Source organism: Natrix helvetica (assembly GCF_964273705.1).
Source record: "Natrix helvetica genome assembly, chromosome: 2".
NCBI lineage: Eukaryota > Metazoa > Chordata > Lepidosauria > Squamata > Natricidae > Natrix > Natrix helvetica.
In genome coordinates this window covers 265559762-265573143 of record NC_138552.1, presented here as the reverse complement: position 1 = coordinate 265573143, position 13382 = coordinate 265559762, and the positions used below count along the sequence as shown (strand labels likewise).

Sequence of the window (13382 nt, the reverse complement as noted above, 5' to 3'; positions counted from 1 at the left end):
TTTAAAAAAATTACTAATTTAGTGGTATGATTCTCATCCCTTGGCAAGAATCACAGCCTAAAGCTGAACCCAAATAGCAACTGAAAACTGATTGAACTAATACAGTATTATCACATCCAGCTTTATGAATATTTATTTCAACCAAAAATGTCCTTATATTTTTATTGGTGTTTTTATTTTTGGACAGGAAGCCTGATTGATTTCTTCAACACCAGTCAAGGGAGGAATCTGTCTCTTACAAAACTGATAGACTTCTCCGCTCAGGTAAATTATTTAATATTCTAATGGTACAAAGTCTTGATATTTTCTCAGGTTATGGAGAAGGAAAGGAGAGGCAGAGGAGAGGAAAGTGTTTAGGAACGGAAGGGAAGGAAGCAGGTGAGCACAGACCTGAAATGGTACAAGACACTAGATTGATCCCCTATACCCGTGATGGTGAACCTATAGCACATGTGCCACAGATGGCATGCAGAGCCTCTCTGTGGGCACACCAGCAGGCACATCAGCCCAGCTCCACCACACATGCATGTTCACTTCACGCAGCCAGCTGGTCATTGGGTCTCTGCTGCACATGCAGGAGGGTGGAGTACATGCGGGAGACATGTGCATGCATGCATGGGGCATGGGGCACATGCACGGGGGCACTTGCATTGCATTTTTGGGCTTAGCATGGCATCCCCATGCCCCATTTTGGCTTCCAGGTTGGTGCAGGAGGTCTTCCAGCACACACACACACCCAATGCATGTGCATGCACATTCCTTGCATGCCATCATGGCCCTATACTGTCAACATGATGGACAGCAAAGCATGTCAGATCTAACTTGAAACCACCACAAGTTGCTCTTGGCTTAAAGACAAAACACTGATACAATTAGAAAGAATTTAAGGCCATCTCATGGAAGAGCTGAAGACAAGTTGATTGCAACATACATGAAAAAGTAAATATGATGCCATGGGATGTTTCTGATATACTAATTAGATGCAAGTGGGGAGTAACCCAAAGCAGAAGTGATTGACATGTAGATTAGGTGGTAGAGAAAAAGAAATGGAAGGAGTTGCCAAGAGAGTTAAAATGAGAGAATGTGAAGGAGTAGTGGAGGAAGACAAAGGGGAAAAAATGTGTCGAAGGGGATACATAAGAGACAAAAGAAAAACAAAAAGAACAGCAGCAATAATAAAAAGAGACACAGAGAAGCTGTTTTCCTGATCCTGAGAGATAAATTCCATCAGATAATCTCTTAGGGAACGTGTCTGTGAGCCCAAAATAAAGGTTTCTTGGCTATTGCATCATATTTGAAGATTCAGGCTCAATTTTATGTATTAAATTTACATGCCACCCATCTCCTTGATAAGGGGACAGTATAGGTGGTACAGCACAGGTACAGTACACGTAGTACCTCACTCAATAGTAGTAACTGTGAAAGGGATCTTGGAATCCTAGTGGACAACCATTTAAATATAAGCCAGCAGTGTGCACCAGCTGCCAAAAAAGCCAACACAGTTCTAGGCTGCATCAACAGAGGGATAGAATCAAGATCATGTGAAGTGTTAATACCACTTTATAATGCCTTGGTAAGGACACACTTGGAATACTGCATTCAGTTTTGGTCACCACGATGTAGAAAAGATGTGGAGACTCTAGAAAGAGTGCAAAGAAGAGCAACAAAGATCATTAGGGGACTGGAGACTAAAACATGAAGAACGGTTGCAAGAACTGGGTATGTCTAGTTTAATAGAAAGAAGGACTAGGGGAGACGTGATAGCAGTGTTCCAATATCTCAGGAGTTGCCACAAAGAAGAGTGAGTCAAACTATTTTCCAAGGCACCTGAGGGTAGAACAAGAAGCAATGGGTGGAAACTAATCAAGGATAGAAGCCACTTTGAACTGAGGAGAAATTTCCTGACAGTTAGAACAATTAATCAGTGGAACAGCTTGCCTCCAGAAGTTGTGAATACCCCAACACTGGAAGTCTTTAAGAAGATGTTGGATAGCCATCTGTCTGAAATGGTATAGGGTTTCTGCCTAGGCAGGGGGTTGGACTAGAAGACCTCCAAGGTCCCTTCCAACTTTACTATTGTATTATTTGTATTGTATTACGGTGACTCTGCCTACTCTACCATGACACTCACCAAATGGTCATGGAGAGATCACCTGACAATGTTGAAGTAAAGACTGAATGTAGAAGGAGCCCGTAAAGTATTTTTTGAGTTCTTTCTATGAAATATAAAGCACATATGGATTGAAATGTCAGTTTATCTGAAATTGTTTACCTGCATCATGAATGCAGTAAACACCAGCAGCAACTGACCACCAAAAGTACGTCTAATAGCAAATGTCATCACAACAGTGTTATTTGTGTAAATGGGCCCCAGACACACCCAGCGATGACCCATTATTTCCAAGCAAAAGTTAAAATTAGACGGCTATCAATGTGCACTTGGTCCTGTGGTCAGCCTCACTAGTATACTGAGAGGAAACCAGACTGCAACCTTTATCACACTGAGATCAGGACAGGAAATAACACACTTCTGGGCCCCCCATTTTCCACTGAGGTGAGCAGCACTTGAACAAAAAGCAAATCAACATAAGCATATGACAAAGTTGTGGAAAATATGTTTTCATATCCTTTTTGAAACCATTTGAAAAAAGAAAACCCTAACAAATCTGTATGGAATAAAAAATGTAGTGTCCCTTTAGTTTAATATATATATAAAGCCACAAGGATGAGTAGAACATCAGGGCTATACAGCTCTGTTTGCTGGCAGGAGATCTGGGATTGCATCTTAGTTGCTAATACGGTAGGAAAATCACTTCAGTCCTTTTCAATAAAATGCCTGGCTTAACAAGAGCAAAAAATGACCAGGATTTTCATTTCCAGAAGCAGCAAGCAAAGCCAAAAGGTTTTTTTCTGTTTTGGAATTCACTCTTACTCAATTTTCCAATTTTTAAAGTGTTTTTCCCAAATGGATCTGTTAAAGACAAGGGCAGTCAAAAATGCATGTTAGTGAGAAATAGAAATATGTGGCTTTCTTTATCCCTCATCAAACTCAGAAACTCTTCTCTTGCTCATTGAGCAAGACAACCTTTGGATCATTTCAAGACCAAATATGTTCACTGTTGACTTTATTTCTCCTAGATTGCTGAAGGGATGGCATACATTGAAAGAATGAACTTCATCCACAGAGACCTTAGGGCAGCCAACATTCTGGTCTCAGACTCCCTTTGTTGCAAAGTTGCTGATTTTGGCCTGGCTAGACTCATCGAGAATGAATACCTCGCACAGGCAGGTTAGTGAAACTTTGTGGTAAAAGAGATAGAATTGCGGGTCATATTCCATCGAACAAGAAAATTCTGGAGGTGAAAGATGTGCTTTTTCATGTACAAGGATTATTGCCTGAGTGGTATTTCCATAATCCAGGCTCTGTGCCCTTAGCAGTATAACTGAAGTTATACAAAAGAATGATCTCTGTTGCAATCATAAACAAACAAACAAACACACACATACACACACATACACACACATACACACACATACACACACACACACACATACAGGGGTGGGTTCCGGCAGAGAGTACTGCCGGTTTTCTCAGGGATGGGACGCGTGCACATGCGCAGTGCAATAAAAATTGCTCTGCGCATGCGCAGAAAAAAAAACCAAGATGGTGGCACTTATGGCATCACCGGGAAAACCTGTTTGGGGGCATGGCAGGCCTGGGTCGCTGCCGGTTCCAGTGACCCAAGCTGCCAAGCTACTACCGGTTTGGCTGAACCGGTCCGAACCATTAGGACCCACCACTGTATATATACATACATACATTCATTCATACATACATGCATACATACATACATACATACATACATACATACATACGCACGCATAAATAAAGGACTATTTTATTCTATTCCCCAAATTCATTCATTCATTCATTCATTCAGGAACTTTCTAATATACAGACTCATGCACAGGTGCTTCTCATTATCTCCCATATGTCCTTCAGTTCTCTCCCTTTATCTTAAAGTGAGCCCCAAGGCTTGGTTTTGTATTAAGACTGTACTCCACCTTGGATCACATCTATATCCAATTCTCTCTAATGTATCTAGGACTAGGGGAGACATGATAGCAGTGTTCCAATATCTCAGGGGTTGCCACAAAGAAGAGGGAGTCAAAGTATTCTCCAAGGCACCTGAGGGTAGAACAAGAAGCAATGGGTGGAAACTAATCAAGGAAAGAAGCAACTTAGAACTGAGGAGAAACTTCCTGACAGTTAGAACAATTAATCAGTGAAACAGCTTGCCTCCAGAAGTTGTGAATGCCCCAACACTGGAAGTCTTTAAGAAGATGTTGGATAGCCATCTGTCTGAAATGGTATAGGGTTTCCTGCCTAGGCAGGGGGTTGGACTAGAAGACCTCCAAGGTCCCTTCCAACTCTGCTATTGTATTGTATTGTATTAACTTTTTTTAAATATGGCTCTGCCTCTAATACATAGTTTGAGAAGCTGCTAAAAAGAAAGAGTGGAAGGTAGAGATATTTTTTTAAAGCTTGTTAGGCTTGTCATTTAGGGGAAGAGAATTGATTTATAAACAGTCTCATTGCACAGCTCTGGGTGGTGTACAAATAAAATCACAATATAATTCAAATAATAATTCGATAAAATGAAGTATAAATCACAAAAGAATATCATTAATGACACAGATTTTACTTTGGCTACTAATCTCTAAGGTCCCACCACAACACCCAGGTGTTAACCATTCTCAAGAAGGTTGTAAGAGTGGGGGGGGGGCGGATTCTTGTCTTAATGGGTGGGCTGTTCCAAACAAGAGGAAAACCAATGAGAAAGCTTGTCTGCAGGTTCCTTCCCATCATATCTCTGAACAAGCAGGTTGCAAGTGGGAGTCCTCCTGCTGGGAACAGCAGATGGGCAGAGGCCTCAGTCAAGAGGACTTTGTCTATTTGCTCTTTTCCAAACCACTTAGAACATGGTACAACTGAAGATGATCACCCACACCCCGTTACCTTGCTATTGGATTATTACAATTTCTTCTAAATGGGACGGTCCCTGAAAACCCCCTGGAAATTTCAGCTGGTATAGAATGGAGCTGCCCATGTACTTACTGGACCATCGTGGTGTCTCACATAATGTTTTTGCTATAAAAGCTGCACTGGCTCTTAATGTATCTCTGAGTGTAAGTCAAAATGCTGGCTGTTACCTCTAAAGCAATAAATGGCTTAGAACAGGGGTGTCCAAACTTGGGAACTTTAAGACTTGTGGACTTCAACTCCCAGAATTCCCCAGCTGGCTGGGGAATTCTGGGAGTTGAAGTCCACAAGTCTTAAAGTTCCCAAGTTTGGACACCCCTGGCTTAGAAGGTAAGACATCTGAAATACAGTTTGCCCCTTCCCTCTCCCCGGAGAATCTCTATCCCATTTTTGTCCTACTAATAGGCATGCAGGTGTATTACTTTTAATGTCGGAACGATTGTGGGAAGATTATTGGGATATCTGTGAATGCTTGGAAATAGCCTGAGTGTTTCTTATAGTCCTATATATTAAAACAGCTTAGATATGGGGACAGAAAGACAAACTGCTTTTATTTATCCATTCCTCCACCTTTATAGCCAACCTAGCCTAGCCATCATTATTATATACTGCTTAGATATCTAGTACATGAGAAGTAATATTCAAATACACTGTATAAAATAATAAAGTCAGATATTGCCTAGCCCAACTATTCTCCTATGCATAGGATTTGAAATAGCTGACCTTGAGAAAAGAATATATCCTCCTTTATCTGACACACTGTACCTACCTTCCTTCCTGCAGACCTAAAATATGATTTTTGGATAGAATTGAGATATGCCAAATCTAGTGTATGTAAGCTCAAAACATAGCCTTAACTCCTAAATTTTATGCTGGTAACCCAGCATTGCCCAGATATTTATTTATAGGGCGAAATGTCTGGACCAAATGTAATTTCTAATGTTGGATTTTTTCCCCCTTACCAAAGGGAGCAACCTTGTGAAGTACTGTAAACTCCACAAAGACTTCATAGTACTGTTATCATGGCATAGTAGAAGCCATAAGCCATTTTAAGGCACAATAGGCTGTATCTCAACAGAACACACACCCCAAGGGGCTTTAGGGATGTCTTACCCACCCAATATTTGTTTCCAGAGAGTAAGTTATCTGTGTACCAAGTTTGGTTGAAATTGCTCAAGGCATTCCAGAGTTATGCTGGAACACACAGTCACACACACACACACACAGAGCCATTTTTATAGAGAGAGATGGTGATTATGTCTAAGGCAGGACTAGAACTCATGCTCTCCTAGTTTCTAGCCTGATGCCTTAACCAATGCACTAAACTGGCTCTGATATATTGGCTGCACTAAATTGCCCAATGCATAAATAAATTGACCAACTAGGCTCACTTTCAGTGCTGAACTTCTTCACATCCCCAAATAGTAATCAGTATCAAGTGTTCCTGATCTTTCATATTTATGCTCTTGTTCATACTCCCACACCTTGGAATATCTTATCCAGTTTAAGCAAAGAAACGCAAAATAGATCAATCAATCAATCAATCAATTTAAATTTATTAGCCGCTCCCTTTCCGAATAGGACTCGGGGCGGCGTACAATGGAGTAAAAAACATATAACATTTACATAAACCCATGACATACATAAATACAAAGACACACATGTACGGAGGAGGTTAACAGATACAATACATAGACAATTAAAAACCATTAAAATACCCTAATTATAAAACCCCATGTACAATCCAAATTCAAAATGTTAAAAACAGACAGTCAGGAGGGGTACGAAAAAATTACGGTTGAGCCAGGCCAGATAGTTGAAAGAGGTGGGTCTTCAGTTGTACACGGAAGGAGCGGAGATCGGAAGTAATCCTGATGTCACGGGGGAGGTCATTCCACAGGGCTGGGCCCATCACAGAGAAGGCTCTGCTCCTGGGTGTCGCCCCCCGGCACTGTTTGGCGGACGGCACCCGGAGAAGTCCCTCTCTGTGAGAGCGGATTGGTCGTAGGGATGTGTGGGGCAGGATGCGATCCTGCATGTAACTAGGCCCTGTGCCATGAAGCGCTTTAAAGATCATAATCAAGACCTTGAAACGCACTCGGTAGACCACAGGAAGCCAGTGCAGCTCGCGCAGGAGAGGTGTTACAGGGGAGAATCTAGTCCTCCCCATGATCACCCGCGCGGCCGCGTTCTGGACCAACTGTAGTCTCCGAGTGCATCTCAAAGGAAGCCCCATGTAGAGAGCATTGCAGTAGTCCAGGCGAGACGTCACCAGCGCATGGGTGACTGTGCGTAGGGCATCCCGGTCCAATAAGGGGCGCAATTGGCGCATCAGGCGAACCTGATGGAACGCCCCCCTTGCCACGGCTGTTACATGGTCATCCATGGACAGCCGGGCATCCAGGAGGACGCCCAAATTGCGCACCTGTTCCATAGGGGCTAATTGCACGCCCCCAATGGCCAGGGATGGAAGCACCTGGTTGAACCGGGGCGCCGGAAGCCACAGCCACTCCGTCTTGGAAGGGTTGAGTTTCAGTCGGTTGCCATCCATCCAGATCCGTACGGCCTCCAAACACCGGGACATCACTTCGATGGCCTCATTGGGGTGGTTCGGGGTGGAGATGTATAGCTGAGTGTCATCAGCATACAGATATTGAGAAACAAATTATGGTATGAGGTTTTCATTTTAAATGACTTCTTTAATGGCAGGTGCCAAATTTCCTATCAAATGGACAGCACCAGAAGCAATTAACTATGGACTTTTCACAATCAAATCTGATGTCTGGTCCTTTGGAATTCTTCTCACTGAAATTATTACCTATGGACAAACTCCCTATCCAGGTAAGACAGGCTGCAATCTAAGAGCCTTCATTGCCTTGAGCCAATGCTTCTCTCTGATTCCTCCACTATGGGTAAAAGTTCAAAAGGGTTATTGTTAGGTTAATTGTTCAGCCCAGTACTAGACAGCTTTTCATCATTATGCATTTATTTATTTATCCATTTATTTATTTATTTATTCATTCATTCATTCATTTGTATCCCTGTAAGTTGAATTGGACTGAAAAAGAGTAACTAGCCCAAAGTCTCCAGCTAGCTTTCATGGCTAAGGTGGGTCTAGAATTCATAGTCTTCAGCTTTCTAGCCTGATGCCTTAATCACTGGCTTCAAATATACTTTCAATTGCCTTCAGATGCACTTCAAGCAGCTTGTTTACTAATTCAGACTCAGATGTGTTTTAGCTTGATTTCATCAGGTTCTTATTCTTTATTTTTAAGGGGTTTGTCGGCACTTTTTTTTTTCATGAAATAGTTAGGATATGCATGCATTTGCAAAACTGAATGGAAAATGGGAATATGACAATAAATAACTGTAACTATCACCACCAACACACAATCACACTTAAATGTTCATGTTTCCTGCTTAGAAAATTTTACTTTTGAACATATTTGGAAAACACATTGTGCAAGATATAAAGACTTGAGCCACCAGGAACTCAAAACAGTTGGGCTGTTTCAGAATTCCAAATGCATGCATGAATAATATATAATTTTGATCCCATTGTAAATCAAGAACTACCTGTGCATTACATGGTTTATGTATAGTTTAATCTTTCCTTTTCCTTTTCTTCTCAATAGCTATGATGAATCATGATGTTATCGGTTATATAGAACAGGGCTACCGGATGCCTTGTCCAGAATCATGCCCCTTTAATCTCTATGCAATTATGTCAAAATGTTGGAAGGACAACCCAGAAGAACGACCAACATTTGAATACCTCCAGTCTACCCTTGAAGACTTTTATACAACCACAGAAAAACAGTATGAATCGGAACCCAAAATGTCCTGACAAAGCTACAGGATTTTTTAAATCATAGCATGGAATATTTCGGGAGAATTTCCTCTTAGCTGCACTTTGCGAAGTTGTTCCCAACCATAGAGGTTAACTCATATCCATCTCTGAAGCTCTATTTACTGTATGTGCTTGCCTGGCTTTGGTTTCCCCACCCAGTGAAAAATGATGTAAACCATCAAGACTGGATTTGGAGAAGAAAGAACATGTGACAAGAGTAAGGTCTCATTCTTTCACTCATGCTTCCTGAATGCATGTCCACGTCAATTGTTCTGAAATGGTACCTTCTGCACTGTGAGAAAGAATCCAAAGTATGGTGTAAGTTCAGCCTAGTTAAAGTAGATGTTTCCATTCAGATTGCCTCTGGAATCAGATGTGACCATTAAAATCACTCTGCTGAATCAAACTTACTTACTCACTTCAGTGTTGTGGCTCACTTCATCGAATGCATGAAGTGGCTAAACAGAATTCTCTCTGATGAGATGGGTAGCGCATAAATGAGAGAGTGGGGGAGAGGGAGACAGGGATGCAGAATTTAAATTGGGATGGCATCAAAGACAACTCACCACAGCCAATTCACCACAGCCAACTCACTACAGCCAACTTGCCATGGGATAACTCAACATGGGATTAGCTCCTTTTATTATTCATCAAAGCATTATAAAAGCTGGTAATCATAGAAATGATTTTCTTTGATGCAAGAGATAAAATAATTTTGATGAAAACTTTGCCAATAAAAGGAACTAAGTGAATCCTATGGCAACAGAGGTGGTATTCAGCAGGTTCTGACCAGTTCTGGAGAACCGGTAGCAGAAATTTTGAGTAGTTCAGAGAACTGGTAAATACCAACTCTGACTGGCCCTGCCCCCATCTATTCTCTGACTCCTGAGTCTTAGCTGATCGGGAGGAAATGGGGATTTTGCAGTATCCTTCCCCTGCCACACCCACCAAGCCACACCCACCAAGCCACACCCACCAAGCCATGCATGCCCACCAAGCCATGCTCATAGAACCCGAAGTACAAAAAATTGGATCCCACTACTGTGGCAAGTTATCCCGCTACAGGTTGGCCATGGTTGCTCTGAGCTAGCCATGGTGAGTTGTCTCATTCCATAAGCGGGTCTAAGCAACTATGTACAGTGAGATTTATTCTTCTTTCATTTATTCCATTGGATTTTAGTCAAATTGTTATTTTACTATGTGATTCTTACAATTATATGCCATTGAAGGTTCAAGTGTTTATGGAATATAAGTGTAACATGGTATGGAAACCCACTTAGCAGTGACTGTGATGCCTTGAAGAATGAATGAAAAGCTCTTTTTTCTTCTTCTTGTCCTCCATCTATGGATGCCAACTATTTCAGGGAGGAGAGTTCAGGAATGAAGGATAGATAATTGTTTCTTATTAACAATTAATAAGAACTTTGATTCATCTAATCCAGTGGTTCCCAAAGTGGGCAGTACCTCATCTTGGGGGGGATGACTTAGAGGGGCACTAAGAGGCAAGGGGTGGCAGATGGCGCTAAGAGGCAAAGGAGGTGGCAGAGAGTGCTGGAGATGGTTCGCTCGCAGGGCGCAATTTTGCCTGGGTCTCTGTTGGCCGCCAGTCATCTGAGCACTTCCGACAGGGGTGAAATTCAGTCTAACATCCCAAAGACTGGAAGGATTTTTTGCTCGCTCGCTCAGGAGGCATACAAGCATATCAGGCTGGTGAGGGGTGCAAGGTGGGGCAGAGAAAGAAGAGAAGAGCCTTTTGCCTGCATTTCTCCTCTGATACGACTCTGCGTGTGCTGTGCACGGAGAAGAGATGCGGGACTGAACGGGGCTATTCTTGGGCCTGCATTTCAGGGATTGGGAATTGGTGCTGCATTACGCAGCGAGTCCATGTCACTGCACTAGAGCAGGCTCACCTGCCTGCCTGCCTGTCTCTCTTGCGCTTTTATAAATGGCTTTACTTCTGACTCCCTTTCCGGGTTTGTGATGTGAGCCGCCTCCGCGAGGATTGTGCCACAGCGCGCATATGCAACGCAGCCACTCCCCCAATCTCTCTTGCACCCGCTCCACACGGATGCGTCACTCTCACCTGCCTCTACCCCTCCTACCTTAGAAATGCAATACAGGTAAACATGCGGTGGGGGGGGAATGAGAGAGGCTAGCCCCCCCTCTGCCTCCTCGCTCCATTCGTAGAGGTGGCCTTAAAAAGCGAGGAGAGGGAGGAAGGGCACTTGGGGTGGTTTCTCAAACTTTGAGTTGCAAAGTAATCTCATTGAAGGCTGAAATATAGGGGAGATTGTGGAAAAGGGATAAGCATTTCCAACATATACTATTTTTTTAAAAGTAAATAAAAAAGTGGTCTAATTACTGTCTAAAGTTGGATATTGTCATATACAGGAAAAAACAAAGCAAAACAAAATTGTGATAGAACAACGTCCCATATTAGAAGAAAATGCTGTCCAAATGTTCCCAATATGCCAAACAAGATGTTTTATAACCAAATGGAATCAAAACACTGCAGTTTTTTTTAATAAAGTGCCCTTTCTATCTCTATATTTATACGCAGTGAGACCTTTGTCACAGATAAACCTAGATAATGGCATCACTCTTATGTTGTGTGAGTATACATGAGCTGCAAGGCTTGTATTTTGCCATAGTATCATCTACAACTCCATAAGTACTACTAGGATTTTGACCAGCTGCTGGGCACCAATATATTAAGGAATACGGAGAGACTGATCACGTGGGACAGTCTAATGAGCATTTCTGAAATGGCAGATACCATAGAACAAAGTCTTCTTCCTTCTCTACCCCCACCCCACCCTGTTATTTTGAAAACAAAAAAAACCCCAAAAGGCAACAGTGTGTGTGTGAATGATCAGGCATGTACTGTATTACACAGAATTTACTGAACAGTGAAGTAGTTACTAAATTTTACTGAGTTTACTAAGTTACTAGTTACTAAGGTTCTTGAAAAATGACTATCAGACTTTGAAAACCTGGTATCACTGGATCATGTTCAACAATTTTGTTGAATTAACATTAACTAAAAAAGTTTTTAAATTGGATTTTGAATAAATGTGCAATTAATTGTTGCAGTTTTGAATTTGACTGTTACTATCTTCCTTCCGTCATGCAAACCGCCCAGTCACATGACACCCGCCCCCCAGCCACAGCCACCAAGCCACGCCCACAGAACCGGTAGTGAAAAAAATGGAATTCCACCACTGGGTGGGGGGCACTGAGGATCAGTTTGTAGCACCAAAGGGGCGGTGGATTGAAAACGTTTGGGAGCCACTGATCTAATCTACACTACATGATGCCCAATTTTTCTTCGTGGTGGAGTGTCAGGGAGAAATGGTCATTGGTTGCTAGGATCTGGAAATATAAAATGTGATAGCATTTGGAAAAGTTAAAAATCCTGACTTTCAGTGAGACTATGGTGAACTGAAGATGTGCCTGAAAAAACAGGGATGACATAATGGCTGAAATCTATGGCGAGATGCAGGATCTGGACAGACAAAATCTCTCTGGAGAATGGAGAGATTATGAGATAGCTCACATGAACCCCAGACAGGTGTTTCTTCTAAGTATTTTAACATCTCCTTCCTCTCTCTAAGACCCCGACTCATTAGCCATCAATTTTTATGAACTTTTATCAACTTTTTATCAACCTTTATTAGCATCCTGATTCCATTGGACTTTTAACGAACTATTTATTCGAGGTTGGACCTGCTCCGCCTGCGGGAGGCCCCTCTCTCGCAGGTATGGCCCTTGGTTCTCTCAAGGGCCTGCCTTGATGACGGGTTTGTGAACCCCGAGAGGTGGAAGAAACGGAGGCTGAGGGGCTTTTTATCCAGAAGTTTTTTATTGTTATTAAGGGGTTCCAGGGAGGGGGGGTGTGATAACCAGGCCGGGAGAGGCGCCAGTGCCAGTGCCAGACGGACAGGTGAGTCCGGGAAGGAAGTGAGTGGAGCGGGGGGGGAGAGGGAACAAGTGATTCCAATAGAGGGTTGTTTGATTATAACGGTCGCGGGGAGGGGGGGATGCGAGGACAAGAGAAGATCACAAGGTCGGTTGGGAGACCGTGGTTGTTGGCTATGCCCGGTCGTTTGCACCAACCCCCGCAACCTAGGTGACCAGGAACTACAGAGCCCGGGCCTACGGCTGATGCTTTGCAACGCAAGGTCCGTAACCAACAAGGCCCCCCTCATTAATGAGTTGATCTCTGAGGGGGAGCTAGACCTTGCAGGGATAACGGAAACCTGGTTGGGCCACGAGGGTGGTTTACCCCTCGTGGAAATGTGCCCACCAGGTTTCCGTGCATTCCATCAGCCTCGGGCCCTGGGTAAGGGTGGTGGGGTGGCGGTAGTTATACGGGAAGGTCTAGAGCCGAGGGAGTTCACTGTCCCTCAGATATCTGGGTGTGAGTCCCTCGGTGTGAAATGGGGCCCAGGGAGGCAGTTGGGTTTGCTGATTGTATACTTGGCTCCT

The 13382-nt window shown here is 43.0% G+C and overlaps 1 protein-coding gene across 1 annotated transcript in view; it reads left to right on the top strand.

Annotated features, from left to right (window-relative positions):
- BLK (BLK proto-oncogene, Src family tyrosine kinase) overlaps positions 1-9250 on the top strand; it is a 38069-nt gene extending 28819 nt beyond the window's left edge. Inside the window, exons 11-14 of the mRNA XM_081943785.1 lie at positions 188-264; positions 3139-3289; positions 7754-7885; positions 8680-9250. Coding sequence (XP_081799911.1) covers positions 188-264; positions 3139-3289; positions 7754-7885; positions 8680-8891 — 572 coding nt within the window. The 3' untranslated portion in view covers positions 8892-9250. The remainder of the gene's footprint in view (positions 1-187; positions 265-3138; positions 3290-7753; positions 7886-8679) is intronic.
- The last annotated feature ends 4132 nt before the right edge of the window (positions 9251-13382 follow it).